The sequence below is a fragment of the Perca fluviatilis genome, chromosome 13 (assembly GCF_010015445.1).
Source record: "Perca fluviatilis chromosome 13, GENO_Pfluv_1.0, whole genome shotgun sequence".
NCBI classification, from domain to species: domain Eukaryota; kingdom Metazoa; phylum Chordata; class Actinopteri; order Perciformes; family Percidae; genus Perca; species Perca fluviatilis.
The window spans coordinates 17,227,443-17,245,805 of NC_053124.1; the positions used below are offsets into that span (position 1 = coordinate 17,227,443).

The 18,363-nt window shown below is 39.2% G+C and overlaps 1 protein-coding gene across 4 annotated transcripts in view; it reads left to right on the plus strand.

Moving 5' to 3' along the window:
• The window catches only part of LOC120571901 (potassium voltage-gated channel subfamily KQT member 4), a 51,716-nt gene that overhangs the window by 26,670 nt on the left and 6,683 nt on the right, over positions 1–18,363 (plus strand). Inside the window, exons 2-12 of one of the 4 annotated variants that reach the window (XM_039821030.1) lie at positions 8,453–8,543; positions 9,790–9,916; positions 10,058–10,233; positions 10,871–10,996; positions 11,967–12,077; positions 12,191–12,286; positions 12,410–12,498; positions 13,570–13,695; positions 14,750–14,806; positions 16,566–16,795; positions 16,881–16,980. In XM_039821030.1, coding sequence (XP_039676964.1) covers positions 8,453–8,543; positions 9,790–9,916; positions 10,058–10,233; positions 10,871–10,996; positions 11,967–12,077; positions 12,191–12,286; positions 12,410–12,498; positions 13,570–13,695; positions 14,750–14,806; positions 16,566–16,795; positions 16,881–16,980 — 1,329 coding nt within the window. The remainder of the gene's footprint in view (positions 1–8,452; positions 8,544–9,789; positions 9,917–10,057; positions 10,234–10,870; positions 10,997–11,966; positions 12,078–12,190; positions 12,287–12,409; positions 12,499–13,569; positions 13,696–14,749; positions 14,807–16,565; positions 16,796–16,880; positions 16,981–18,363) is intronic. The other 3 variants (XM_039821031.1, XM_039821033.1, XM_039821034.1) reach the window with 3 other exon arrangements.

The window sequence follows — 18,363 nt, forward strand, 5'->3', positions numbered from 1 at the left end:
TACACGTTCACTTTCACGTACATGTACAGGTACAGGTACATTGACATGACCCCCGAGCCCTTTCACTTTATGTCTAATATCATCCCTCACCTGCTCTTTCTTTTCCCGTTTCTCTTTTTTACTCTCTTCTTTCTTTCTCTTTAAATTGTCAACCATCTGTCTTTCCATCTTTCCATCTCAGTTTCACCTGTTTCTCTGCATCTCCCCTCTCAGTCTTCTTTGTCACCCTCTCCTCTCCCTCTGCCTCCTCTGTTGTGTGTAACTGATAGCTGCTTTATCATCCAGTGGTGATTGAATCAAAGGTGCACTCTCCAACAGTCCAGCTCCGCTTCCCTCTGCCAGGCACGCTGACTGGCATGGAGTGGAGAGTGCTAACCTCATAAAACATACACTGTGTAATGCAACAATACACAATGTGATATATGTTTACTAGCACTGGTTATACCTATTTATCTCACTAAAATATTTCACAGTCCAGTCAAAGTAATGTGAGATCTCCCTTTTCACTTATGTATGCTTACAGGAAAACAGCAGTAAAAGCACCCGGCCTAGCTTCCATTAAAAGCAATCTGGTTGGCCTGTAGGCTGCTGTACATTTAGTGTATTTGTTGTCTGCCCCACCAGCAGCCCAATGGCCCTCTGGAGCTTTACAGGCCACGAGCCAAATTCACTTTATACATACAGAGGCTTGTAGTGTGTAACAGTGATGCGTTAGAGTTTCAGGGGAGAGATACCTGGGATAAGAATGAACAACAATAGTATAGATGAAGAGTTATGTGTATTCTTTATTTCTTTCTGTCTTGCTTGCTTCACTGCGTTTGCATTTTTCCTGATTCTCCACAGTGTCCACGAGACAAATTACACTCGGCCGGCTTTGGGAGAAAAATCAGATATCGTGTATATAGCAGAGCATGCATTATTCTTTCTAAAAGTTCTGGAGTAATTACTAATGCAGGCAGCTTTACAGTAAACCTCCTGAGCAGTTATTTTATTCATAATATCATGATGGCCTTTTTGATTTGCTGCATGACATGTGGTGCATCTATACATTAACATGCCCATTTATAATGTGTATAACAAGACTTTTACTTCACACTAAAGTTAAGGCTTTACTTTACTTTTCCCTCCATTTTCCCCAGGTTGGGTCATGTTCAGGCCAGTTGTAGGGGATGAGACACTATCCTGTGTTGAATAAGTGGAGCCAAGGCATTGAGATCGTTACCTTCAAACAGATGTTTAGTGATATTCAGTTCTTTTATTGTCTTGGCCATGAGAGCAATATTTATGTTGTTATTTGTGTTCTCTCATCTCTAAATTTTAAATTTGGAATCCTTTTCAAATGCCTTTATTGAAATATTTCAATATAAAGATATTTTGTTGAGGCACGTCAGTGAAGCACTCAGGGCCGATGTCCCCATGAGACCAACCGTGCTGATTTGGTGGATTTCGACTGATGCTTTGCTTTTAATTGACATTTCCCTGAAAGGAGGGAGAGATGGTGGATGGTGGTCCTGGGCTGAAAAGTGTGCCCTCAGCAGAAATGTGACTCCCTCTCCACATGCATCAGGCCTAAATGTCTCTTCATCACTTTCATTTATTTATCTATTTATTTATTAATGTATCTGTTTATTTTTTTTTATTCATTGGGATGAACAAAGCAGATATGGGCAGAAGCGTTGTCTTGGCGGGTGTTCCTAGGTCACTTAACTGCATTGAACTGAACACGTAAGATGAGATGATTAAAGAGGACAACATTTGTGGATTTCTATTCATAAATAACGTAGAGGTCACGACCACTGCTTGAAACAGGAATTAATATTAGCTCAAATTGTGCGCTTAGATCATTTAGTTGAAAATGTTATTAGCAACCAATGGGCTGAGAGCCATAGGAAGTTTGAAGTGTTGAGAGATGGACTAATGCATTGTTGGTTAGTAAGAATATTGAACTTATTCCATACGTGCTAGAAATGCCATAATTATCTCTTTGGTATACTCTGTGTCACTTTAAACAACACGGGACACTGACATGTACTTTGTTGGAAGACTTCAACACAGATGGTGTAAGTGGTATTCTGCAGCCATATGTGAGTTTGGCAGATCTGAGGCCTGCCTGTGGCTTGTGGTCTGAATGAGATGAGGTTTGAGGGGTTTGTTACACGACACCCAGCAGAATTCTACATTGTGATTATGGAAACTGGCTGCATTAACAGATTTGATGACCCGTGTTGGCAGTAACTGATTGCAGTGTTTTGGAGTTACTGTATGTAAGGGATAGTGTTACATTCAGGCAAATGCAGAGTTGCTTTTATAACTTATTTCTATGGGAATGTTTGTGTCTGCATTTTGTAAATTTTGTAAAATGCAGACACTCCAGCTATCTGTGCTGTGACTTTTTTCTTGTCATAAAGCACAAGTCAATGAAAGAAACCACCTGAGATGTTGCCCCAACTAATCTCCTCCTTATGGAAATAAACACAGTGATTTGAGTTAATTAAGAGGAAAAAGACAGACAGTTTAGTCAGCACATTACTCAGTGGATAGATGACCAAAATGCATTGTTTAGAGAATCATCTGAGTGTGTTTCTCCAAACTAACTCCGTTTTTAAGTAGTTTTTACAGCTGTTCTCCCCTGTCACTCGGCTGAGAAATAATCAGTAGTAATTTGGGTGTGTCTGTTTTTTTTAAGCTTGGTGTACAGTGTCTTTCAAGTTGTTTAAGATCTGATTTGTCTTTCTATTTGTAGTGTTGCCATCTGGAAACTGCGGCCAGCCAGGCAGACGAAACAAAAACAGCTGGAGAAGTTGCTCATTCACTGACTCCTCACACGTGATTACAAAACTTTAGGCTTTTCAGATTGCCCGAATAATCACTACTGGTAGATTCTAATTTTTACATTAGCAGAAATTCTGATACAATATTGGCCAGTTAACCCTGACACACTGTGGTTATGAACTTTTAATCAGTTGTAGTAATCCTCAACAAGAGTGGTTCTTAATTGTTGTTGTCTGATGTACCCCCACATCCCTATCAGATGAAATCCTTATCAAGACCACCCATGTTTCTAATGTGTTCATTTCAGTTGGTTTTAAAGTGGATGTTAATATTCAATTGAATTGCCAATGTTTAGGTTGGATTTGATTAAGTTTGAATCCCTTATACTACCACGTGAAGTAGCAGAAGCTAATTATTTAAATCGTCTATCCATTACTTTGAGCTAATTAGTGTAGTCGCCTTCAATTCAGGCATACTTATATTCTCATTGTTTCAACCAATTATCTATTACTTATAGCCAACTGTATTATCCATTAATTCTGGATAATTATTTCAGATCTTGATCTTCTTTTAACTAACTCTTAAACCACTTATCCATTATTTCTAGCAAACTATTTTAACTTCTCCGCTAACTTGCTATAGTTTTCATGCACTCTCGGTGGCAACACATGGCTTCAAGGTGTTACAGCGGACTCAGCTTGGTGGGAGTTGTTTGTTGTGCAGTCAGCCTATTGTAGCTGGTAATTGTGACAATACAGTTACACAAGATCTTTTCAAATTAGTTGAGCTTCTCCACAATCTTTCCACAAACCACCTGCAGACTGCAGATTTACCGCCTGGGTTGTTCATACCCCTGGTTGGGGAATCACTGCTCTACAACTTGTAACGGTGTGTAACAGTCTGCCCTAGAAATGGGTTGCTTCTTCCAGAAAAGTCAGTCCGCCAAAAGGATGCAGGACAAAATCTCCCATATTTCTGCTATCCCTCCTTCATGTTGTCCTCTTTCATTTCTGATACAAGACGACATGTCAAACCTCAAGGTTTTAGTCTGAGAGGAAATGGGTCTTTGTTATCGTTTCCTGAATGACTGCTGATGAATGTTTTATTTTTTTGTGAGTTGCAAGTTGCACTTCTTATTTTTATGTAGAAACAGAGTGGAGGTTTCTGGGACTACTGCACCTACTTCAAAGGTGCATGGAGAGGGGAAAGAAGTCTAGAACCTCTTTATTGTAAGACTGACACGTGTCGCATGACACGTGAAGGCCAAAAGCCGTTAACTTATTCTAAGTGTGGCTGGAGTTTTGACCTCTTGATTGACTTCTTATATTTCTGTAACTTTAAGATTTATTCCTATGGGAATTTCTCTTTGGAATCAATAATTAAGATTATATAGATTACATACAGTCCAGTATATGTTTGTTTCTCAGCAGCAGCTGTCCACTGCTGCTTTGTTGTCTGACTTGCACTTATTTTTTAAAGCAACTTTTTAATGTGAGTGCTTAAAATGCATTTCATTTCACACACATTAGCCCGGTAAGAGACTTGTTGATCGCAGTACTAGTGAAAGGGCACCATTGTGTGAAACCATGAGAATTGGTTTAGTGTCCAACAAGTGTTCTCTAACTTTGGGCTATGACATCTAGACCAGCTGGACCGGCAGCTGCCACCTGGCTAATCCCGCCTTGCTGTTTGCTGTTCACATGGCACAGAGGACGGGCAGTGCTGCTGTGTGATCACACAGCTCTTGTTCTTTTTACCTAACATGTTTTCATATAATAATACTCTGTAGTCAGCCACTGTGATGATCAGCTAGCTTTTGACTAAACATATCGATGTAACTTTTAAAATGTAGCAAAGTCCTCTCGTTTTGTGATCATGTTTTTAGTCACAAAAAAAGGTATTGTAGATACAACCATAAGGTTATGCATGATACAAAATATAGAAAATACAGAACTACAGTATATCTACTAGCTGCCGCATTATTAATCATTTGGAATACAATAAAATGTATTACAGAGTAGCCTATACAGTATTGGATATTTTAAAGCTTTATTATCTGATGTTTTTCACAACTCTTGTTTTTTTAATAGTTAGTTTTTATTATGTCCTTGCTGACTATATGCTATTTCTTGAATGCTGGCTGTTTTTTTGTTCTCAGCTATCTCTTGATCTTAATGAGACCGCCTGATAAGTTACTATGATGTTTACAGTAATGTTTTTTACCCAATAAGCCCAAGTAGAATTCTCCAGCCTGCCCTCAGTGATCTTTTCTTTTGAGTCAACTCCTCCTTCCCACCAACTACCAGGCATCATCTTACGTGATTCTCACAAACGTTAATGTGATAAAACACATGAAAAAACATGAAGAAAAGAAAAAAAAGAAGAAAAAAATGATACAATGATTGACATATAATAGAAATACAATATGGGTGTTTTATCCTAACCTTATCTGAAATAAATTCCACCTCTCTGTTGTCTGGTAATACTGTACCGCCTTTTAATCTTGCTGTCGACAGTTACTCTGAAACATCTAACAATAACTTTTTCCACTGGTTAAGTGGGACAGAGTGTGGCGGTTGCCACATAAGTGCAAACATTTTTCTTTTCAGCAGCACACTATTTCAAACTATTTCATAAATATTTTTACTTCGAAGTTAAACTTAATGCATTATCCTTAGTTTATTTGAGGTAGTTTTTAACAAGTTCCGAAAACAGATTTAACCACGAGGGAACTCTAACATCTTTCATTTGAGGAATTCACATCATGGATATAGCTATGAGAATTGCTCTTTGAACTAGAAATGTATGTGACAATAGTTTTGGCAATTTAAAGAGATGTTGACAAGTGTGTTACTCAACAGAAACAAAAATAATGTGCTCATCTCGTTTTGAACCCGAGATAATGATGGAGATTATCCAGTGGGGACTTCTCACTTCTCCAGTGTCTGGGAAGTGTTTATACTAACATGAGAGCACCTCGAACATAAGACACAATATACCAGAATTTATGTTGTGTTTTATTGTGGAGTAGTTCTCAAACTAAAGTGGCCATTACTCAGAGGTGGAAAAAGTACTAAAATATTGTACTCAAGTAAAAGTACCAATACTTTGATGAAATATTACTCAAGTACAAGTGAAATTACCTATGTGAAAAGTAAAAGTAATAAGTAATTAATTTAAAATGTACTTTAAGTAAAACTTAGTTACATTAAAAAAAACTGTAAAACGGGGTGGGGGAATCTCTCCCATGTAATGAAAATAGGACAACAGGTCATAAATCCAAAACTATTTTGTTTTTAATTCAAAGAAAAATCTATACAAATGTATAAACGTCTATACAAATGTGTACACATGTAATAACAACATAACACATGTCACACATGACATTTAAGACCCTTAGAAAGGTATAATGTGCAATTTTAGTTCAGACCATCCCATACAACGTTTTCAAACAATCAGTTGAAAGTGAAAGTACCATACATTGTTAGTTCTGAGGGCCATCCTTCTTTTCTTCACAAACATAAACAGTTATAATGCAAATCAAGGCCAAATCACATGTTTTGACTCCATAAATGGGTTAGACCCTAATGTTCACAGCCCAGACTAGCAGCTAGCTTCTACATACCTAAGTAGCCCATATGAGCTAATTAGATGTATGTGAATTAATTTAGCCAGTCTCCTACGGCAGGGGTGGGCAATTAATTTTCCCAAGGGGAACTGTTGTGGAGGGCCGGACCAATAGGCTAAACTCAATTCTGCTCAATATAAATTTTATGTCTGCTGCATCCCTGGATGCCTTGTTGCTTTTGCAAAGCTTCAGATGTCCGTGCTCGCTCTGCATCAGTCAAGTTGTATTTCTCTGCGTGTTTAGTATTGTAGTGGTGATTCAAATTATAATCCTTTAACACAGCAATCTGTTCTCCGCAAACTAAGCACACGGCTTTACCTTGGAATTCAGTAAATAAATACTTAGAATCCACGTTTGGTTAAAAACTAGGCACTCTGTATCAACCTTTATTTCTTTCCCATGAGCTGACATTTTTGAGGGATAACAGCTCATTCACGTCCATGCAACGTCTCCCGCTCAGTTCGTGGCTCGCCGACACATCCGTGGGTCCGACACATTGCAGTTCTTCTTCTACTTCTTTTTAATTGTGTCTGGCAACCAGTGAAGAAGAAGCTGCATACGTTCGCACAAAAAAAGAATCCCCAGGTCTGTTTTCTTTCTATGGATCTGGTGTAGTCAATTTTTGTCCCAGTAGAGCTGTGGGGTCCCAGTTGTATAATACCATTCTTCTTACAGTACAGTACCCTTTTCTACTGTTCATTTTTACAGACATGCTGTTTAACACTTTCACTGACAAAAGGTAATTTTTTCAGTACATCTATAGATGCTGCCTTCCATCCAGTCATATGTCTTCAGGTTTTTCTTTTGCAAAAACAAGATAATTTGAATGCATTCATAGCTCTCAAATGCAGTTGGCATGAAACCAAATAAGGTAAATGTTCAGCTATAACTACTGTACAGTGGTGCTCATAAGTTTATGAACCCATGCTAAAGTTGACTAAAAAGAGGAATAAAAAAAATCATCTTTTGGAAAATGATCTTAATGCCTTAATAAAAAAAAAGGAAAAATCCAACCTTTAAGGACACCAATTTTCTTTGTGAATTAATAATGTATCGTAAATAAATAAATGTTCTTCCTTAAAATACAGGGGGGCATAAGTAAGTACACCCCTATGTGAAATTCCCATAGAGACAGGCAGGTTTTTATTTTTAAAGGCTTAGTTATTTCATGTATCCAGGATACTTTGCATCCTGATAAAGTTCCCTTGCCCTTTGGAATTAAAATAGACCCACATCATCACATACCGTTCACCATACCTAGAGATTGGCATGGGGTACTTTCCATAAAATCATCTCTCTATCATCCCTTTATCAGGATGCATAGTATCCAGGATACTATGCATCCTGATAAAGTTACCTTGGCCTTTGGAATTAAAATAGCCCCACATCATCTCATACCCTTCACCATACCTAGATATTGGCATGGTTTTATTTCAGTTAGCCTAATAGAAGGTTTGATTTGCATTGAGAGATGATTTTATGGAAAGTACCCCATGCCAATCTCTAGGTATGGTGAAGGGTATGTGATGATGTGAGGCTATTTTAATTCCAAAGGCCAAGGGAACTTTATCAGGATGCAAAGTATCCTGGATCCATGAAATAACTGGCCTTTAAAAATAAAATAAAAACCTGCCTGCCTCTATGGGAATTTAACATAGGGGTATACTGACTTATGCCCCATATATTTTAAGGAAGAACATTTATTTATTAACGATACATTATTCATTCACAAAGAAAATTGGTGTCCTTAAAGGTTGGATTTTTCCTAATTTTTGTAATTAAGGCATTAAGATAAATTTTCAAAAGATGATTTTTTTATTCCTCTTTTTAGTCAACTTTAGCATGGGTTCATAAACTTATGAGCACCACTGTATATTGGTACTATTATCTTTTACATACTGTACAGTCATTCATTAACATAAAACAACTACTCTTGGTTACATTGTTCTGATTGTTGTGCCACTGACTATATATGACTTGGCGTGCTTACATTCTGAGTCAACAAATCTTTTTTGAAATGTGTTCACTGACCTACTGTATTCTTTATTTCAGTTTTGTGCTGGTGTTCAGCTGCTTGGTGTTGTCTGTGTTCTCCACAATCCCCGACCACCAGAAGTTTGCCAACCAAAGCCTCTTCATCCTGGTAACACCCCTTCCCTCTTTCTACTTCGCTACACAAACACACATGCACAAACACAAACATACTATGACTACATCAGCATTCTTTTCCATACGCTGTCCTTTCATACACGCCATCTCACTTACTGCAGTGTATCAGTATGTGCTTGCGTACGTGTTGCCTTGTTTGCCGGTAGAGGCACAGACAGCCGTGTAAGCAGGTGGGAGGATTCAGGTGTTGTTGACTGCGCAGGAAATCACAGAAATGATCCACTAATCCTAATAGCTATCCCATAATCTCCCCTCTTCCTCTGTGCTCCCGCTGCTTTAGTGAAAAGTAATGGACACTCGCTTTCTCCTTCTTAACCTGACTCGTCCTCTTTCAACCCCCCTCCCCTCCTCCACTCTCTCTTCCAGCCTTGCTTATCTTTACGTGTTATTTAATGGTCGGACTCTTGACTTTCACATTCCGTCTGTTTAGTCTTTCGATCAATCACCTGGCCATTAGCAGGCAGTTATCCATTAGTGGACTTTACTTACACGAATATTGGCTCTAATGACAGATTGGTTCAGTGCACCTGAAACTGCCCATACAGTCCAGAAACCTTAAAGTAAGAAAGACAAAGAGATGGACTAAGGGGCGTGTTAATAGGCTCTGACTGTGACAGTATAATATAACTTACACGTTAATCGTTTGATTTAATCTTTTATAACATAAAAAATAAATACATTCACAGTAAGTGTTGAACATACAGTTCTTGCTTTGTAACATTTTAGCCTTAATTTTACCAGCCAGGTCAATTAATATGATGATAATATGATGTCATGGCAGAGGTATAATAATTAGAACATAAATCATGTAAAGAATATCTACATCATCAGTCAACATAAACATCAGTGTTTTCCATAGATTGAGAAATAATGAGCGGTCGTCTGCAGTGCAGGGAGGTGTGTTCATGTGCTACTGTAAAGATTGGAAAATTGACTTTTCGACTTTGATGTCCATCACACATTAACACTGAGGTTTGCTCATAGCTTCATATGGTGATTTAAATAAAACAAATAACTTATATGTAGTGTTTAGGGGACACTTTTATTTTATGAAATTGCTACACATGCTAAACAACTGATACATACACACAACAAAATGTTCTTGGGTAGGTGGGGGAACATTTGTTTAGGTGATCTGTCCAGCACTATGCCCACTTGACTACTGTATGTCACTGACCCGTGTGTGTGTGTGTGTGTGTGTGTGTGTGTGGGGATTGTAGGAGTTTGTGATGATTGTGGTGTTTGGCTTGGAGTACTTCATCAGGATCTGGGCAGCTGGCTGTTGCTGCAGATACCGTGGATGGCAGGGACGGCTGAGATTTGCCAGGAAGCCCTTCTGTGTCATAGGTTAGTGTGTGTGTTGATGAACAATACACAAACCCATATCAAAGTGTGTGTGTTCATGAAAAAAATTGTGAAATCTTATCACCACATAATGACTTTTCTTCACCTCTTCTCTCTGTGTTACCTTTCTGAACATCTACACAGACTTCATAGTATTTGTGGCATCACTAGCAGTAATAGCAGCTGGGACGCAAGGCAACATTTTCGCCACGTCAGCCCTGCGCAGCATGCGTTTCTTGCAGATCTTGCGTATGGTTCGTATGGACCGACGGGGAGGCACCTGGAAACTACTGGGCTCAGTGGTTTACGCTCACAGCAAGGTGGGAATGACAGCCTGCTAAATATAGTCCTCATTTTACACATGCTCTGCTACAAACATACTTACTCTGGTTTATATGAATGACCTACATTTATGAACACTGGTTGTGCAGACATTGAAAAATGAATCCATGGTAGCCACATACAGCATTATGGATTATTATAACAGGAGGAGGGAAAGAGTTATTAAAAGGCTGGCGAAGATGGTCAGGATGGTTATTAATGGGATAAATAATTTAATAGCTCTCAGTTTCGAGGAATATATGGTGGGCCTACTGATGACCAGCTGTTACTTGATTGACTGTTACACTCACTGCCCTCAAACACAAAAACTCTCTTTTAGCTGCTACGTTTGGGCAATGAGTTGTTAGTTTTTGTGCTGACCTAAACATGAGTCCTAACGAATCCGGTGCAGAACACAGTTAGACGAGGGCGATGATGATGAATTGATGCATCAGCTGTCTAAGCAGAGCTCTGAAGCCAAGTCAAAAGTGGACGCCAAATGTGATGATGCCGGGAATTTAGCCAATAATGATGATAGTGATACGGTAATGACAGCAGGGATTATGATGGTGAAGATGCTCTTGCTACTTCTGACAGGTGTGATTAATTCCTCCTCTTTGTCTCTCTCTCTCTCAGGAGTTGATTACCGCCTGGTACATAGGTTTCCTGGTCCTGATCTTTGCCTCCTTCCTTGTCTACCTGGCAGAGAAAGACATCAACTCAGACTTTAACACCTATGCAGACTCCCTCTGGTGGGGGACTGTGAGTACTACATAATGCACAAAGGATCTCTGTGGATGAAGAAATAATATGTTACTTGTGTCATCGAAATTGTCTTATTAGCAAAAAAGAGATAGAAACAAGACAGACAATACAAACACAAATAGTCATATAATAACCATAAGACTTATGTGAATAGTACAACCAAACAATAATAACAATGTACTTTGTACATCACAAGTATATTATAGTCCTTGACAACTTTGTTGATGATGTCCATTCAGAGGGATTTCCAGGCGTCAACAGCAGAGAACTAAATGTTGTTTAGTCGTAATTTTGAACTTTCCAGATGCACGTCCTATTAGTATATTTGTCCAAAGTGATTGCATAGAAATATTAACAGTAGTCTAGTATTTTAGGATTGTTTTCTTTTTTTAAGCTTATTCTGTGAGTATTTTTTCTTTTTATTAGTTAGTACTAGTAGAGATACAGACAGAGAAACCCCTTAAGATGGTTTTCAGAGCAGAAATACACTTCAGATCAATATGAGAATCATCAAGGAATAGAAGGATTATAACTAGATCAGCTCACACAAATTTAAAGGTTAAAGTAATATGGTTTTAAAAAGTGACAACACACTTGGACACTCTCAAAACGTGACAAAATATTCACGTAGTGGCGCCTGGGAAGCTCACCTGGTAGAGCGCGCACCCATAAAGAGGCTTAATCCTTGACGGCGGCAGCGGGCTCAACTCCAACCTGCAGCCCTTTGCTACATGTCATCCCCTCTCTCTCTCTCTCTCTTCCCTTTCAAGTCTAAGCTGTCCTGTCAGAAATAAATATATATATATTCACGTAGATAAATAAATAAAATAATAAATAAAATCACACAAATGACAGGTGTAAATCAGTTGTAGTTTCATACAAAATGCACACAGACCTATGGTATTGTGTGTGTGTGTGTGTGTGTGTGTGTGTGTGTGAGATCATCTATACTTTTATACCCACCCAGATTACTCTTACAACCATTGGCTATGGTGACAAGACCCCGCGTACCTGGCAAGGACGGCTCCTCGCTGCCGGCTTCGCTCTTTTGGGAGTCTCCTTCTTTGCCCTGCCTGCTGTAAGCCTCCTGTATATTCACATCTATATATATTTACTCAAAGCCCTGTTAGTAACTCCTCTCAGCCTGGTCGGAGTTGCTCTCCTGACTTGGATTTGACCTCTGACCCTTAGGGAATTCTGGGGTCAGGCTTTGCCTTAAAGGTTCAAGAGCAGCACAGGCAGAAACACTTTGAGAAGAGGAGGATGCCGGCTGCCAACCTGATACAGGTAATGGCCACAGTGGGAGTCATTAAGGCTGTTTTAATATGGCGTTTAATAAATTCACAAACAAGTGGAGAGTGGATGGTGTTAACTTTGACTTCATGTGTCTGTGTATTTGTCTTTCTTTAGGCTGCATGGCGTCTCTACTCTACAGATGCCAAACACTCCTATCTGACAGCTACATGGTACTTCTATGACAGCATGTTGCCTTCGTTCAGGTAGGCGCTCCAATCACTTTACATGCTCTGGGCTGAGTGGTTTTAACCATCAGAAAACTGTGGTTATCTTTGGTCATTTGTTTGTGTCATTTGTCAAGTGTTGTAATAAATGCAGACAGAGATTTGAGAGTTGTATCTCAAAGTTGAATTCTGTACAATAATTAGTGTTATTTTGTCCCTGCTCATACATTCATGTTAATATGAAAACACAGCACATACAGTATCAAAGCGACCATTAAGATCTAGGGCGGGGTTTAAAGAAATCAATTTTCCCATATAAATTGTGAAATCCCAAGATCGATCTTTTAAGCCTAAGATTCAGAGGCTGTAGCTCCATTTTAAAACTAAATATATTGTAGATTAAAAATATTGGTATCATATGAAACTAGACGTATTGTGTTGACTGCTGTAGGGTGTTCATTGTAAATGAAAAGTACATTAATGTAACTGCTTTGAGGTCGATCCTTAATATTTTAATAATGTCCTTGTTCCTTGTACAATTTACAGGGTTATCTGAGAATTGCTTTTATATCCAAGCAAAACTGGTATTGTAATTAAAATTTCCCTAATCAAATGGATATTGAATTGAATCGAATTAGAATCGAATGGATTCGGGAAATCACCACTGATTTACACAGCCCTATAAAGAACCCCATTCAGGATATTTCCTTTCATTTTTAATTATTATTTTAAAATTAATTTGGGCCTAGCCCTTTCAAATGCCTCTGCCACCACTATTCAATTACGTTTTTATTACTTTTATTCTACGCAGTGGTTTCTTATATCTTGCATTTATGTATTAATTTGACTAATTTATATTTGCTTAAAAGGAGGGGAACATGAGAAACTCAAATAGAAACGTGTATCTCTTTTACATTAACATCAAATCAACACTTTCACATTGCAATATTTAAAATTTAAATTTTCCCGTATATTATTTCTCTCAAGTATCCCTCTTCTTTTGAGCGTTTGGACCATTGATTTGGCCTTTTTGTGAGTTGTTCCATTTTTAGTTTTTTGTTCATTTGTCATATCTTTTTTTGTGTTTATTTGTGCACTTGGGGGTGTCAGAGAACTGACGCTACTGTTCAGTCACCTCCAGCGACAGCGTAACACCAAGAAGTATCTCCACAACTCCTACCACACGCTGCTGTCTGGGCTGCGGCCCTACAGCTCCCCCTACCTGTCAGGGGACAGGTACGCACCCCTCCACCTCTCACAGCCTCACAGTACATCCAGACAGGTGGCTGCAAGTCTGCCTACACTCACACACAGACACCTACACACAATCAAAGCATTAACAACAGGGACTTACAGAAAAATACATTCAACAGGTGTACAAAGAAAATCAAGGCTGACTGCTTCCGGAGCTTTCTGCATGAATGTGTTGTGTATCTAACAATGTTTCACTAATGCTGATCTGAGACCAGTGTGTTGCAGGCCCCTCTTGCTTCTCTGCATCTTTGTCTGCTTAGCTCAAACTCTTGCCATCTCCACCGCCTCTCGCTATTCACTCACTGGTTGCCTCTTACTGTCTTCCTCTTTCTCTCCCTTTATTTCCTTCGTATCTTTTCCATGCCATCCATTCTCCATCCTTCATCTGTTCTCAGGAAGGCAGAAGTTCCATGCAGGTTGGTTCTTCAAGTCATGAGCTGTGCTTGTGGGTTAAAGGGTATTCATAGTGAGAGTGGATTTGCTGCATTAGTTTCATCATTAGCATAATCCTTAAACAAAAGCCAAAAGGGCTGATTATGTAAATTGTATATATCGGATTTATGCATGCATTGGATGAGAGAAGCACCTCAATAATGCAAGTTCGGCTGGTAGAAATGTCTTCGATTTGAGGAGCTGCTGTCAAACCATGATGTTTAATGGGCTGTCTTGATGAATATACTCAGGTGAAACATTACCCAATACCTTTGCATGATCCTTCCCCACCAACCGGTTCAAACCCCACCTCCTCACTTCTCACTGACTGTGTCTCCATAATCCAAAACTGCCTCTCAGTAGTACATTTTCCAGTTCTAGGTAACAAGATCAGAAAGGGCTGTTTGGAATATTGTGATGTCACACCTCACCCCTCCACCTTACCGTCTCTCCCTAGTTTTTCCTTTGCTACGTTTTATCCTCACGGGTTACCCATGTAACCAGGTTGTGTCCCAGAACTTTTCGTCCTCCTTCACCCTCCCTGCCTTCTCCCACTCCACTCTTCCCCTCACCCTATCTCCCTCTGCCTTGTGTGTCTCCTCAGTCAACTCCTTCCTAAAAAACGGAGTCTCTTCCGGATTCACGCTGGCCGCAAGCAGAGGTATCCATGGCAACAAGCCTGTGCACGGGGCACGCTAAAATCAATAACACCACTCCTACTCCTCCTTTAACATGCACATCCTGCTCAACTGTCTTTAAACACTCATACATTTGTGGACTGGTGCAGTGGCTTACAAAATGTTTTGTTACTGTTTTCAACCGCATCCTGCACTTACCAATTACATACCTTAAACAGGCGCTATGCTCTGGTCCACAAATGCTTTAGTGAATTCTTTACTATGAAAAAATCCTATACCTGAAAGGATGTTTCTCCAGCTCGGTACTTCCTGCTGAAGAAACTAGGGCTGATTTTGCTTGGTTTGGCTTGAAAATCAGGATAAACCATTTGTTGAAAACAAAACAGAAGTCATGATAATGGTTTATGACAATGTGACAAAGATACACATTTCTGGTTAGCTAACATAAAATGTTTCATTAAACATCTCTGAAAAAATAAGTTTGTTTGTCCCAAATTGGAGCTGAAGTAAAAAAAATTGCCCCCCTCTTGACTGCTTTATATTTTCCATTTAGTTGTTTGCCTCATTTATAGTGTCTTCTTGGAGAGAAGGTTTAAATGATTCAGCATGCTTTCCTATTTCAGATTTGTAAGTAACCTTTCAATAAAATCAGTACAGTTTGTGCTGTATTTTTAAAAGGTTTTTAGTTGATGTTTGCATGCAATATTCTTTTAATGTTTTGGAAAGATTTAGTGGAGTTCATGGTCCAGAATGCAATCTAAATCATTTGCTTGCTCTCCCAACAGCATGCAAAGCTCTTTCACTCTGTCTTTCCCATTTCATCCAGTCTACCTGAAGCATTTTAGCTAGCTTGTATAAAATGCTGTTACCACTAACCTCCCTTAACTATTTAAATTTTAATTTAAATGGCAGGCTGTAACACACGCACAACAAAGAGTATATCATCGTAAAGACGTGGGAGTGAACGACTGGGCTGGAATTGCTCTGTGGTGCATGATGTTTGCATTGCCTTATGAATCCGTGACAGTGTGTAACATGTAAGTGGCTACAGAGAAGGAGTGGTCTCAAGAGCATGCTTTAACAGCCGCGTTAGGAGTCGGTTGGGGGGAATTGCCGCCAAATAGCTTTCCTCCTGTAAATAGAAGACCTCACATAGTGGCCTGCCTTGGGTTGTTGTAGGTGCTAGAGCACTTAATGAGACACCTTCTGTACGGCTGCGCTTTGAAGCAGATATTTTGATGCTTATTCACTCTGTTGAAGGGATTTAGGAAGCACGTCTTTATCCTGATGCTAGGTGGAACATTTTCCGCCGGCCCAGCACTACTGCAAGTCTTGAATCAGGTTTCAGTCTGATTTTGCTGAATCAGGTGCTATGATAAGCACATTAAATAAGCAAACCCTCAGGGCAGAATCAGTTTTAGGCAATATCGAGTGGTCCCTGTGGTCAAACTGCCTCCATGATAAGTCAGTAACACTCTGTCCTTCATTGAGAAAAAATGTAGATGTCTGTTTGTGTCCCTGTTTTGTTTGTTTGTTGATGATGATTATGATTGTTGTAAAAGTCAGAGGCCATATTTTATTGTGTTACTTCAATATTACTAACTAACTCTTTTCTAACAAGCTCAGGCTGCCGACCTGCTGCCCCCCTAAACTCCCAGGATAACACAGCTTAGTTTTCTATTAAGGTCAAAGGGCATGGACATTGTGGTCATTGAGAAAAACCTATTATGATCCAAAAAGAATACTACTACAGATGTTTGAATATTTTATCTTCACTGTCAGCAGTAAAATAGGCTTCCGGGATCGGATTAGGATGAACAATTCCAGATCATCCCAAACCATTAGGAACAAGGCCTCACCGCTGCCCCCGGGCTCTGCTGCCCGCTGCTCTCCCAGCCAGGAGAACGTCCCCGATGCCACCAGCCCGGGGAAGGTCCAGAAGAGCTGGAGCTTTAATGACCGCACACGTTTTCGCACCTCTCTTCGCCTCAAACCACGTCCACCAGTTGATGGTAGGCAACTCACACATATCTAAACGCTTTACACTCACAGGGATCATTTCTGCATAATAATGTCTCACCCTTTGTCTTGGCTTAGTAGAGGGGGTCGGGGAGGACAGTGTGGAAGACAAACCATTTTGTGACGTGGCAATGGAGGAGGTAATCCCAGCAGTGAAGACACTCATACGGGCTGTCAGGTGAGTCCTGGCATCAAAAGTATATTAGTTATTATACCTACAGTGGAAATCATTTTTATTGTTTATTCAATTCTGTAATGGTCCATAAGCAATGGAAAATGTGTTTTTATCTTCCTCTTTTGTCAATTTTTCTTCTTCTTTTTCCAACAAACACTTGAGACGTCTATTTACAGTAGTAGTTCAAGTGAAATTTAAAAAAAATATATGGACAAAAACAATGTCTGAAACTCAATAAATAAAACATATGACTCATTAAACATTTAAAAAACATATAAAGTAAAAAATTTTTAAATTTTATTTTTTTTTTTTTTTTTTTAAAAAAATATTTTTTTTTAAATTTTATTTTTTTTTTTTTTTTTTTTTGGTTTTTTTAATATAGTAACAACACAGTTGTAATAATATAAAGTTATAATATTTAATATATTTTTGGACCTAACATGCTTCAGCCAAGTGCTTTTTGGGAAGTAAAAGCTTGTGTTTCCAGGTATACGGGCTCCGTAAGGTGCAAGCTGGAGCTGTTATGCCTCTGGTCATTGATGGAATAAGGTCACATGAATTGTGTCACATGACCAACCCATGCATGTGTAGTCAGAAATGCTTCTCATGGGATTTGACAGCCTGCATTAATTGGTGAACATGCTGCTCCTCCATTTAGGTGCTGGCGTGTGCAGATTTAGCTGACAGAGTAGAAATGTCCACTTAGGAGAGGTAACTGAGCCCTCCTGCAGGCAGGGTTAGTTCCCTCGTGCGACCTTGTCGCTCAGTAAGCCCAGCTCATTCAGGTCGGTCATGTGGCGTGATAGGGTGGAGAGTACACACACACACACACACACACACACACACACACACACACACACACACACACGCACACACACATATGTACCAATACCATACAGATGGAGGATCACAGTACAGAGACAAACAATATTGTACAGTTTAGACAAAGACAACTGTACTAACCATTGATTAAAAGCATTGCTGATGTTGATTGCTGTCATTGTGTCATCTATTCCTGTAATTCATAGACTATAATCTTTGATGTAATGTCACTGTAGTATGTCAGTGATGGATGTCCTTACACACTATGTGCTGAGACACTTTGAATGAATGGGTTCGGCTTTCTTCAGCTTACAGTCATGAAGAAAAGCAAAAAACTAGGTACTTAGAAATCATGGACAGTGTGTGTGTGTGTGTGTGTGTGTGTGTGTGTGTGTGTGTGTGTGTGTGTGTGTGTGTGTGATGGCAAATGTATACCAATAATTAATAATTACTCATGTGAAAAATGCAAAAATACATAACCCTCTGTTTTAAGATATGCAGATATCCCACAGGGTTACCAACAATATCATGTATACAACCTCCCCCCTTACACACACACACACA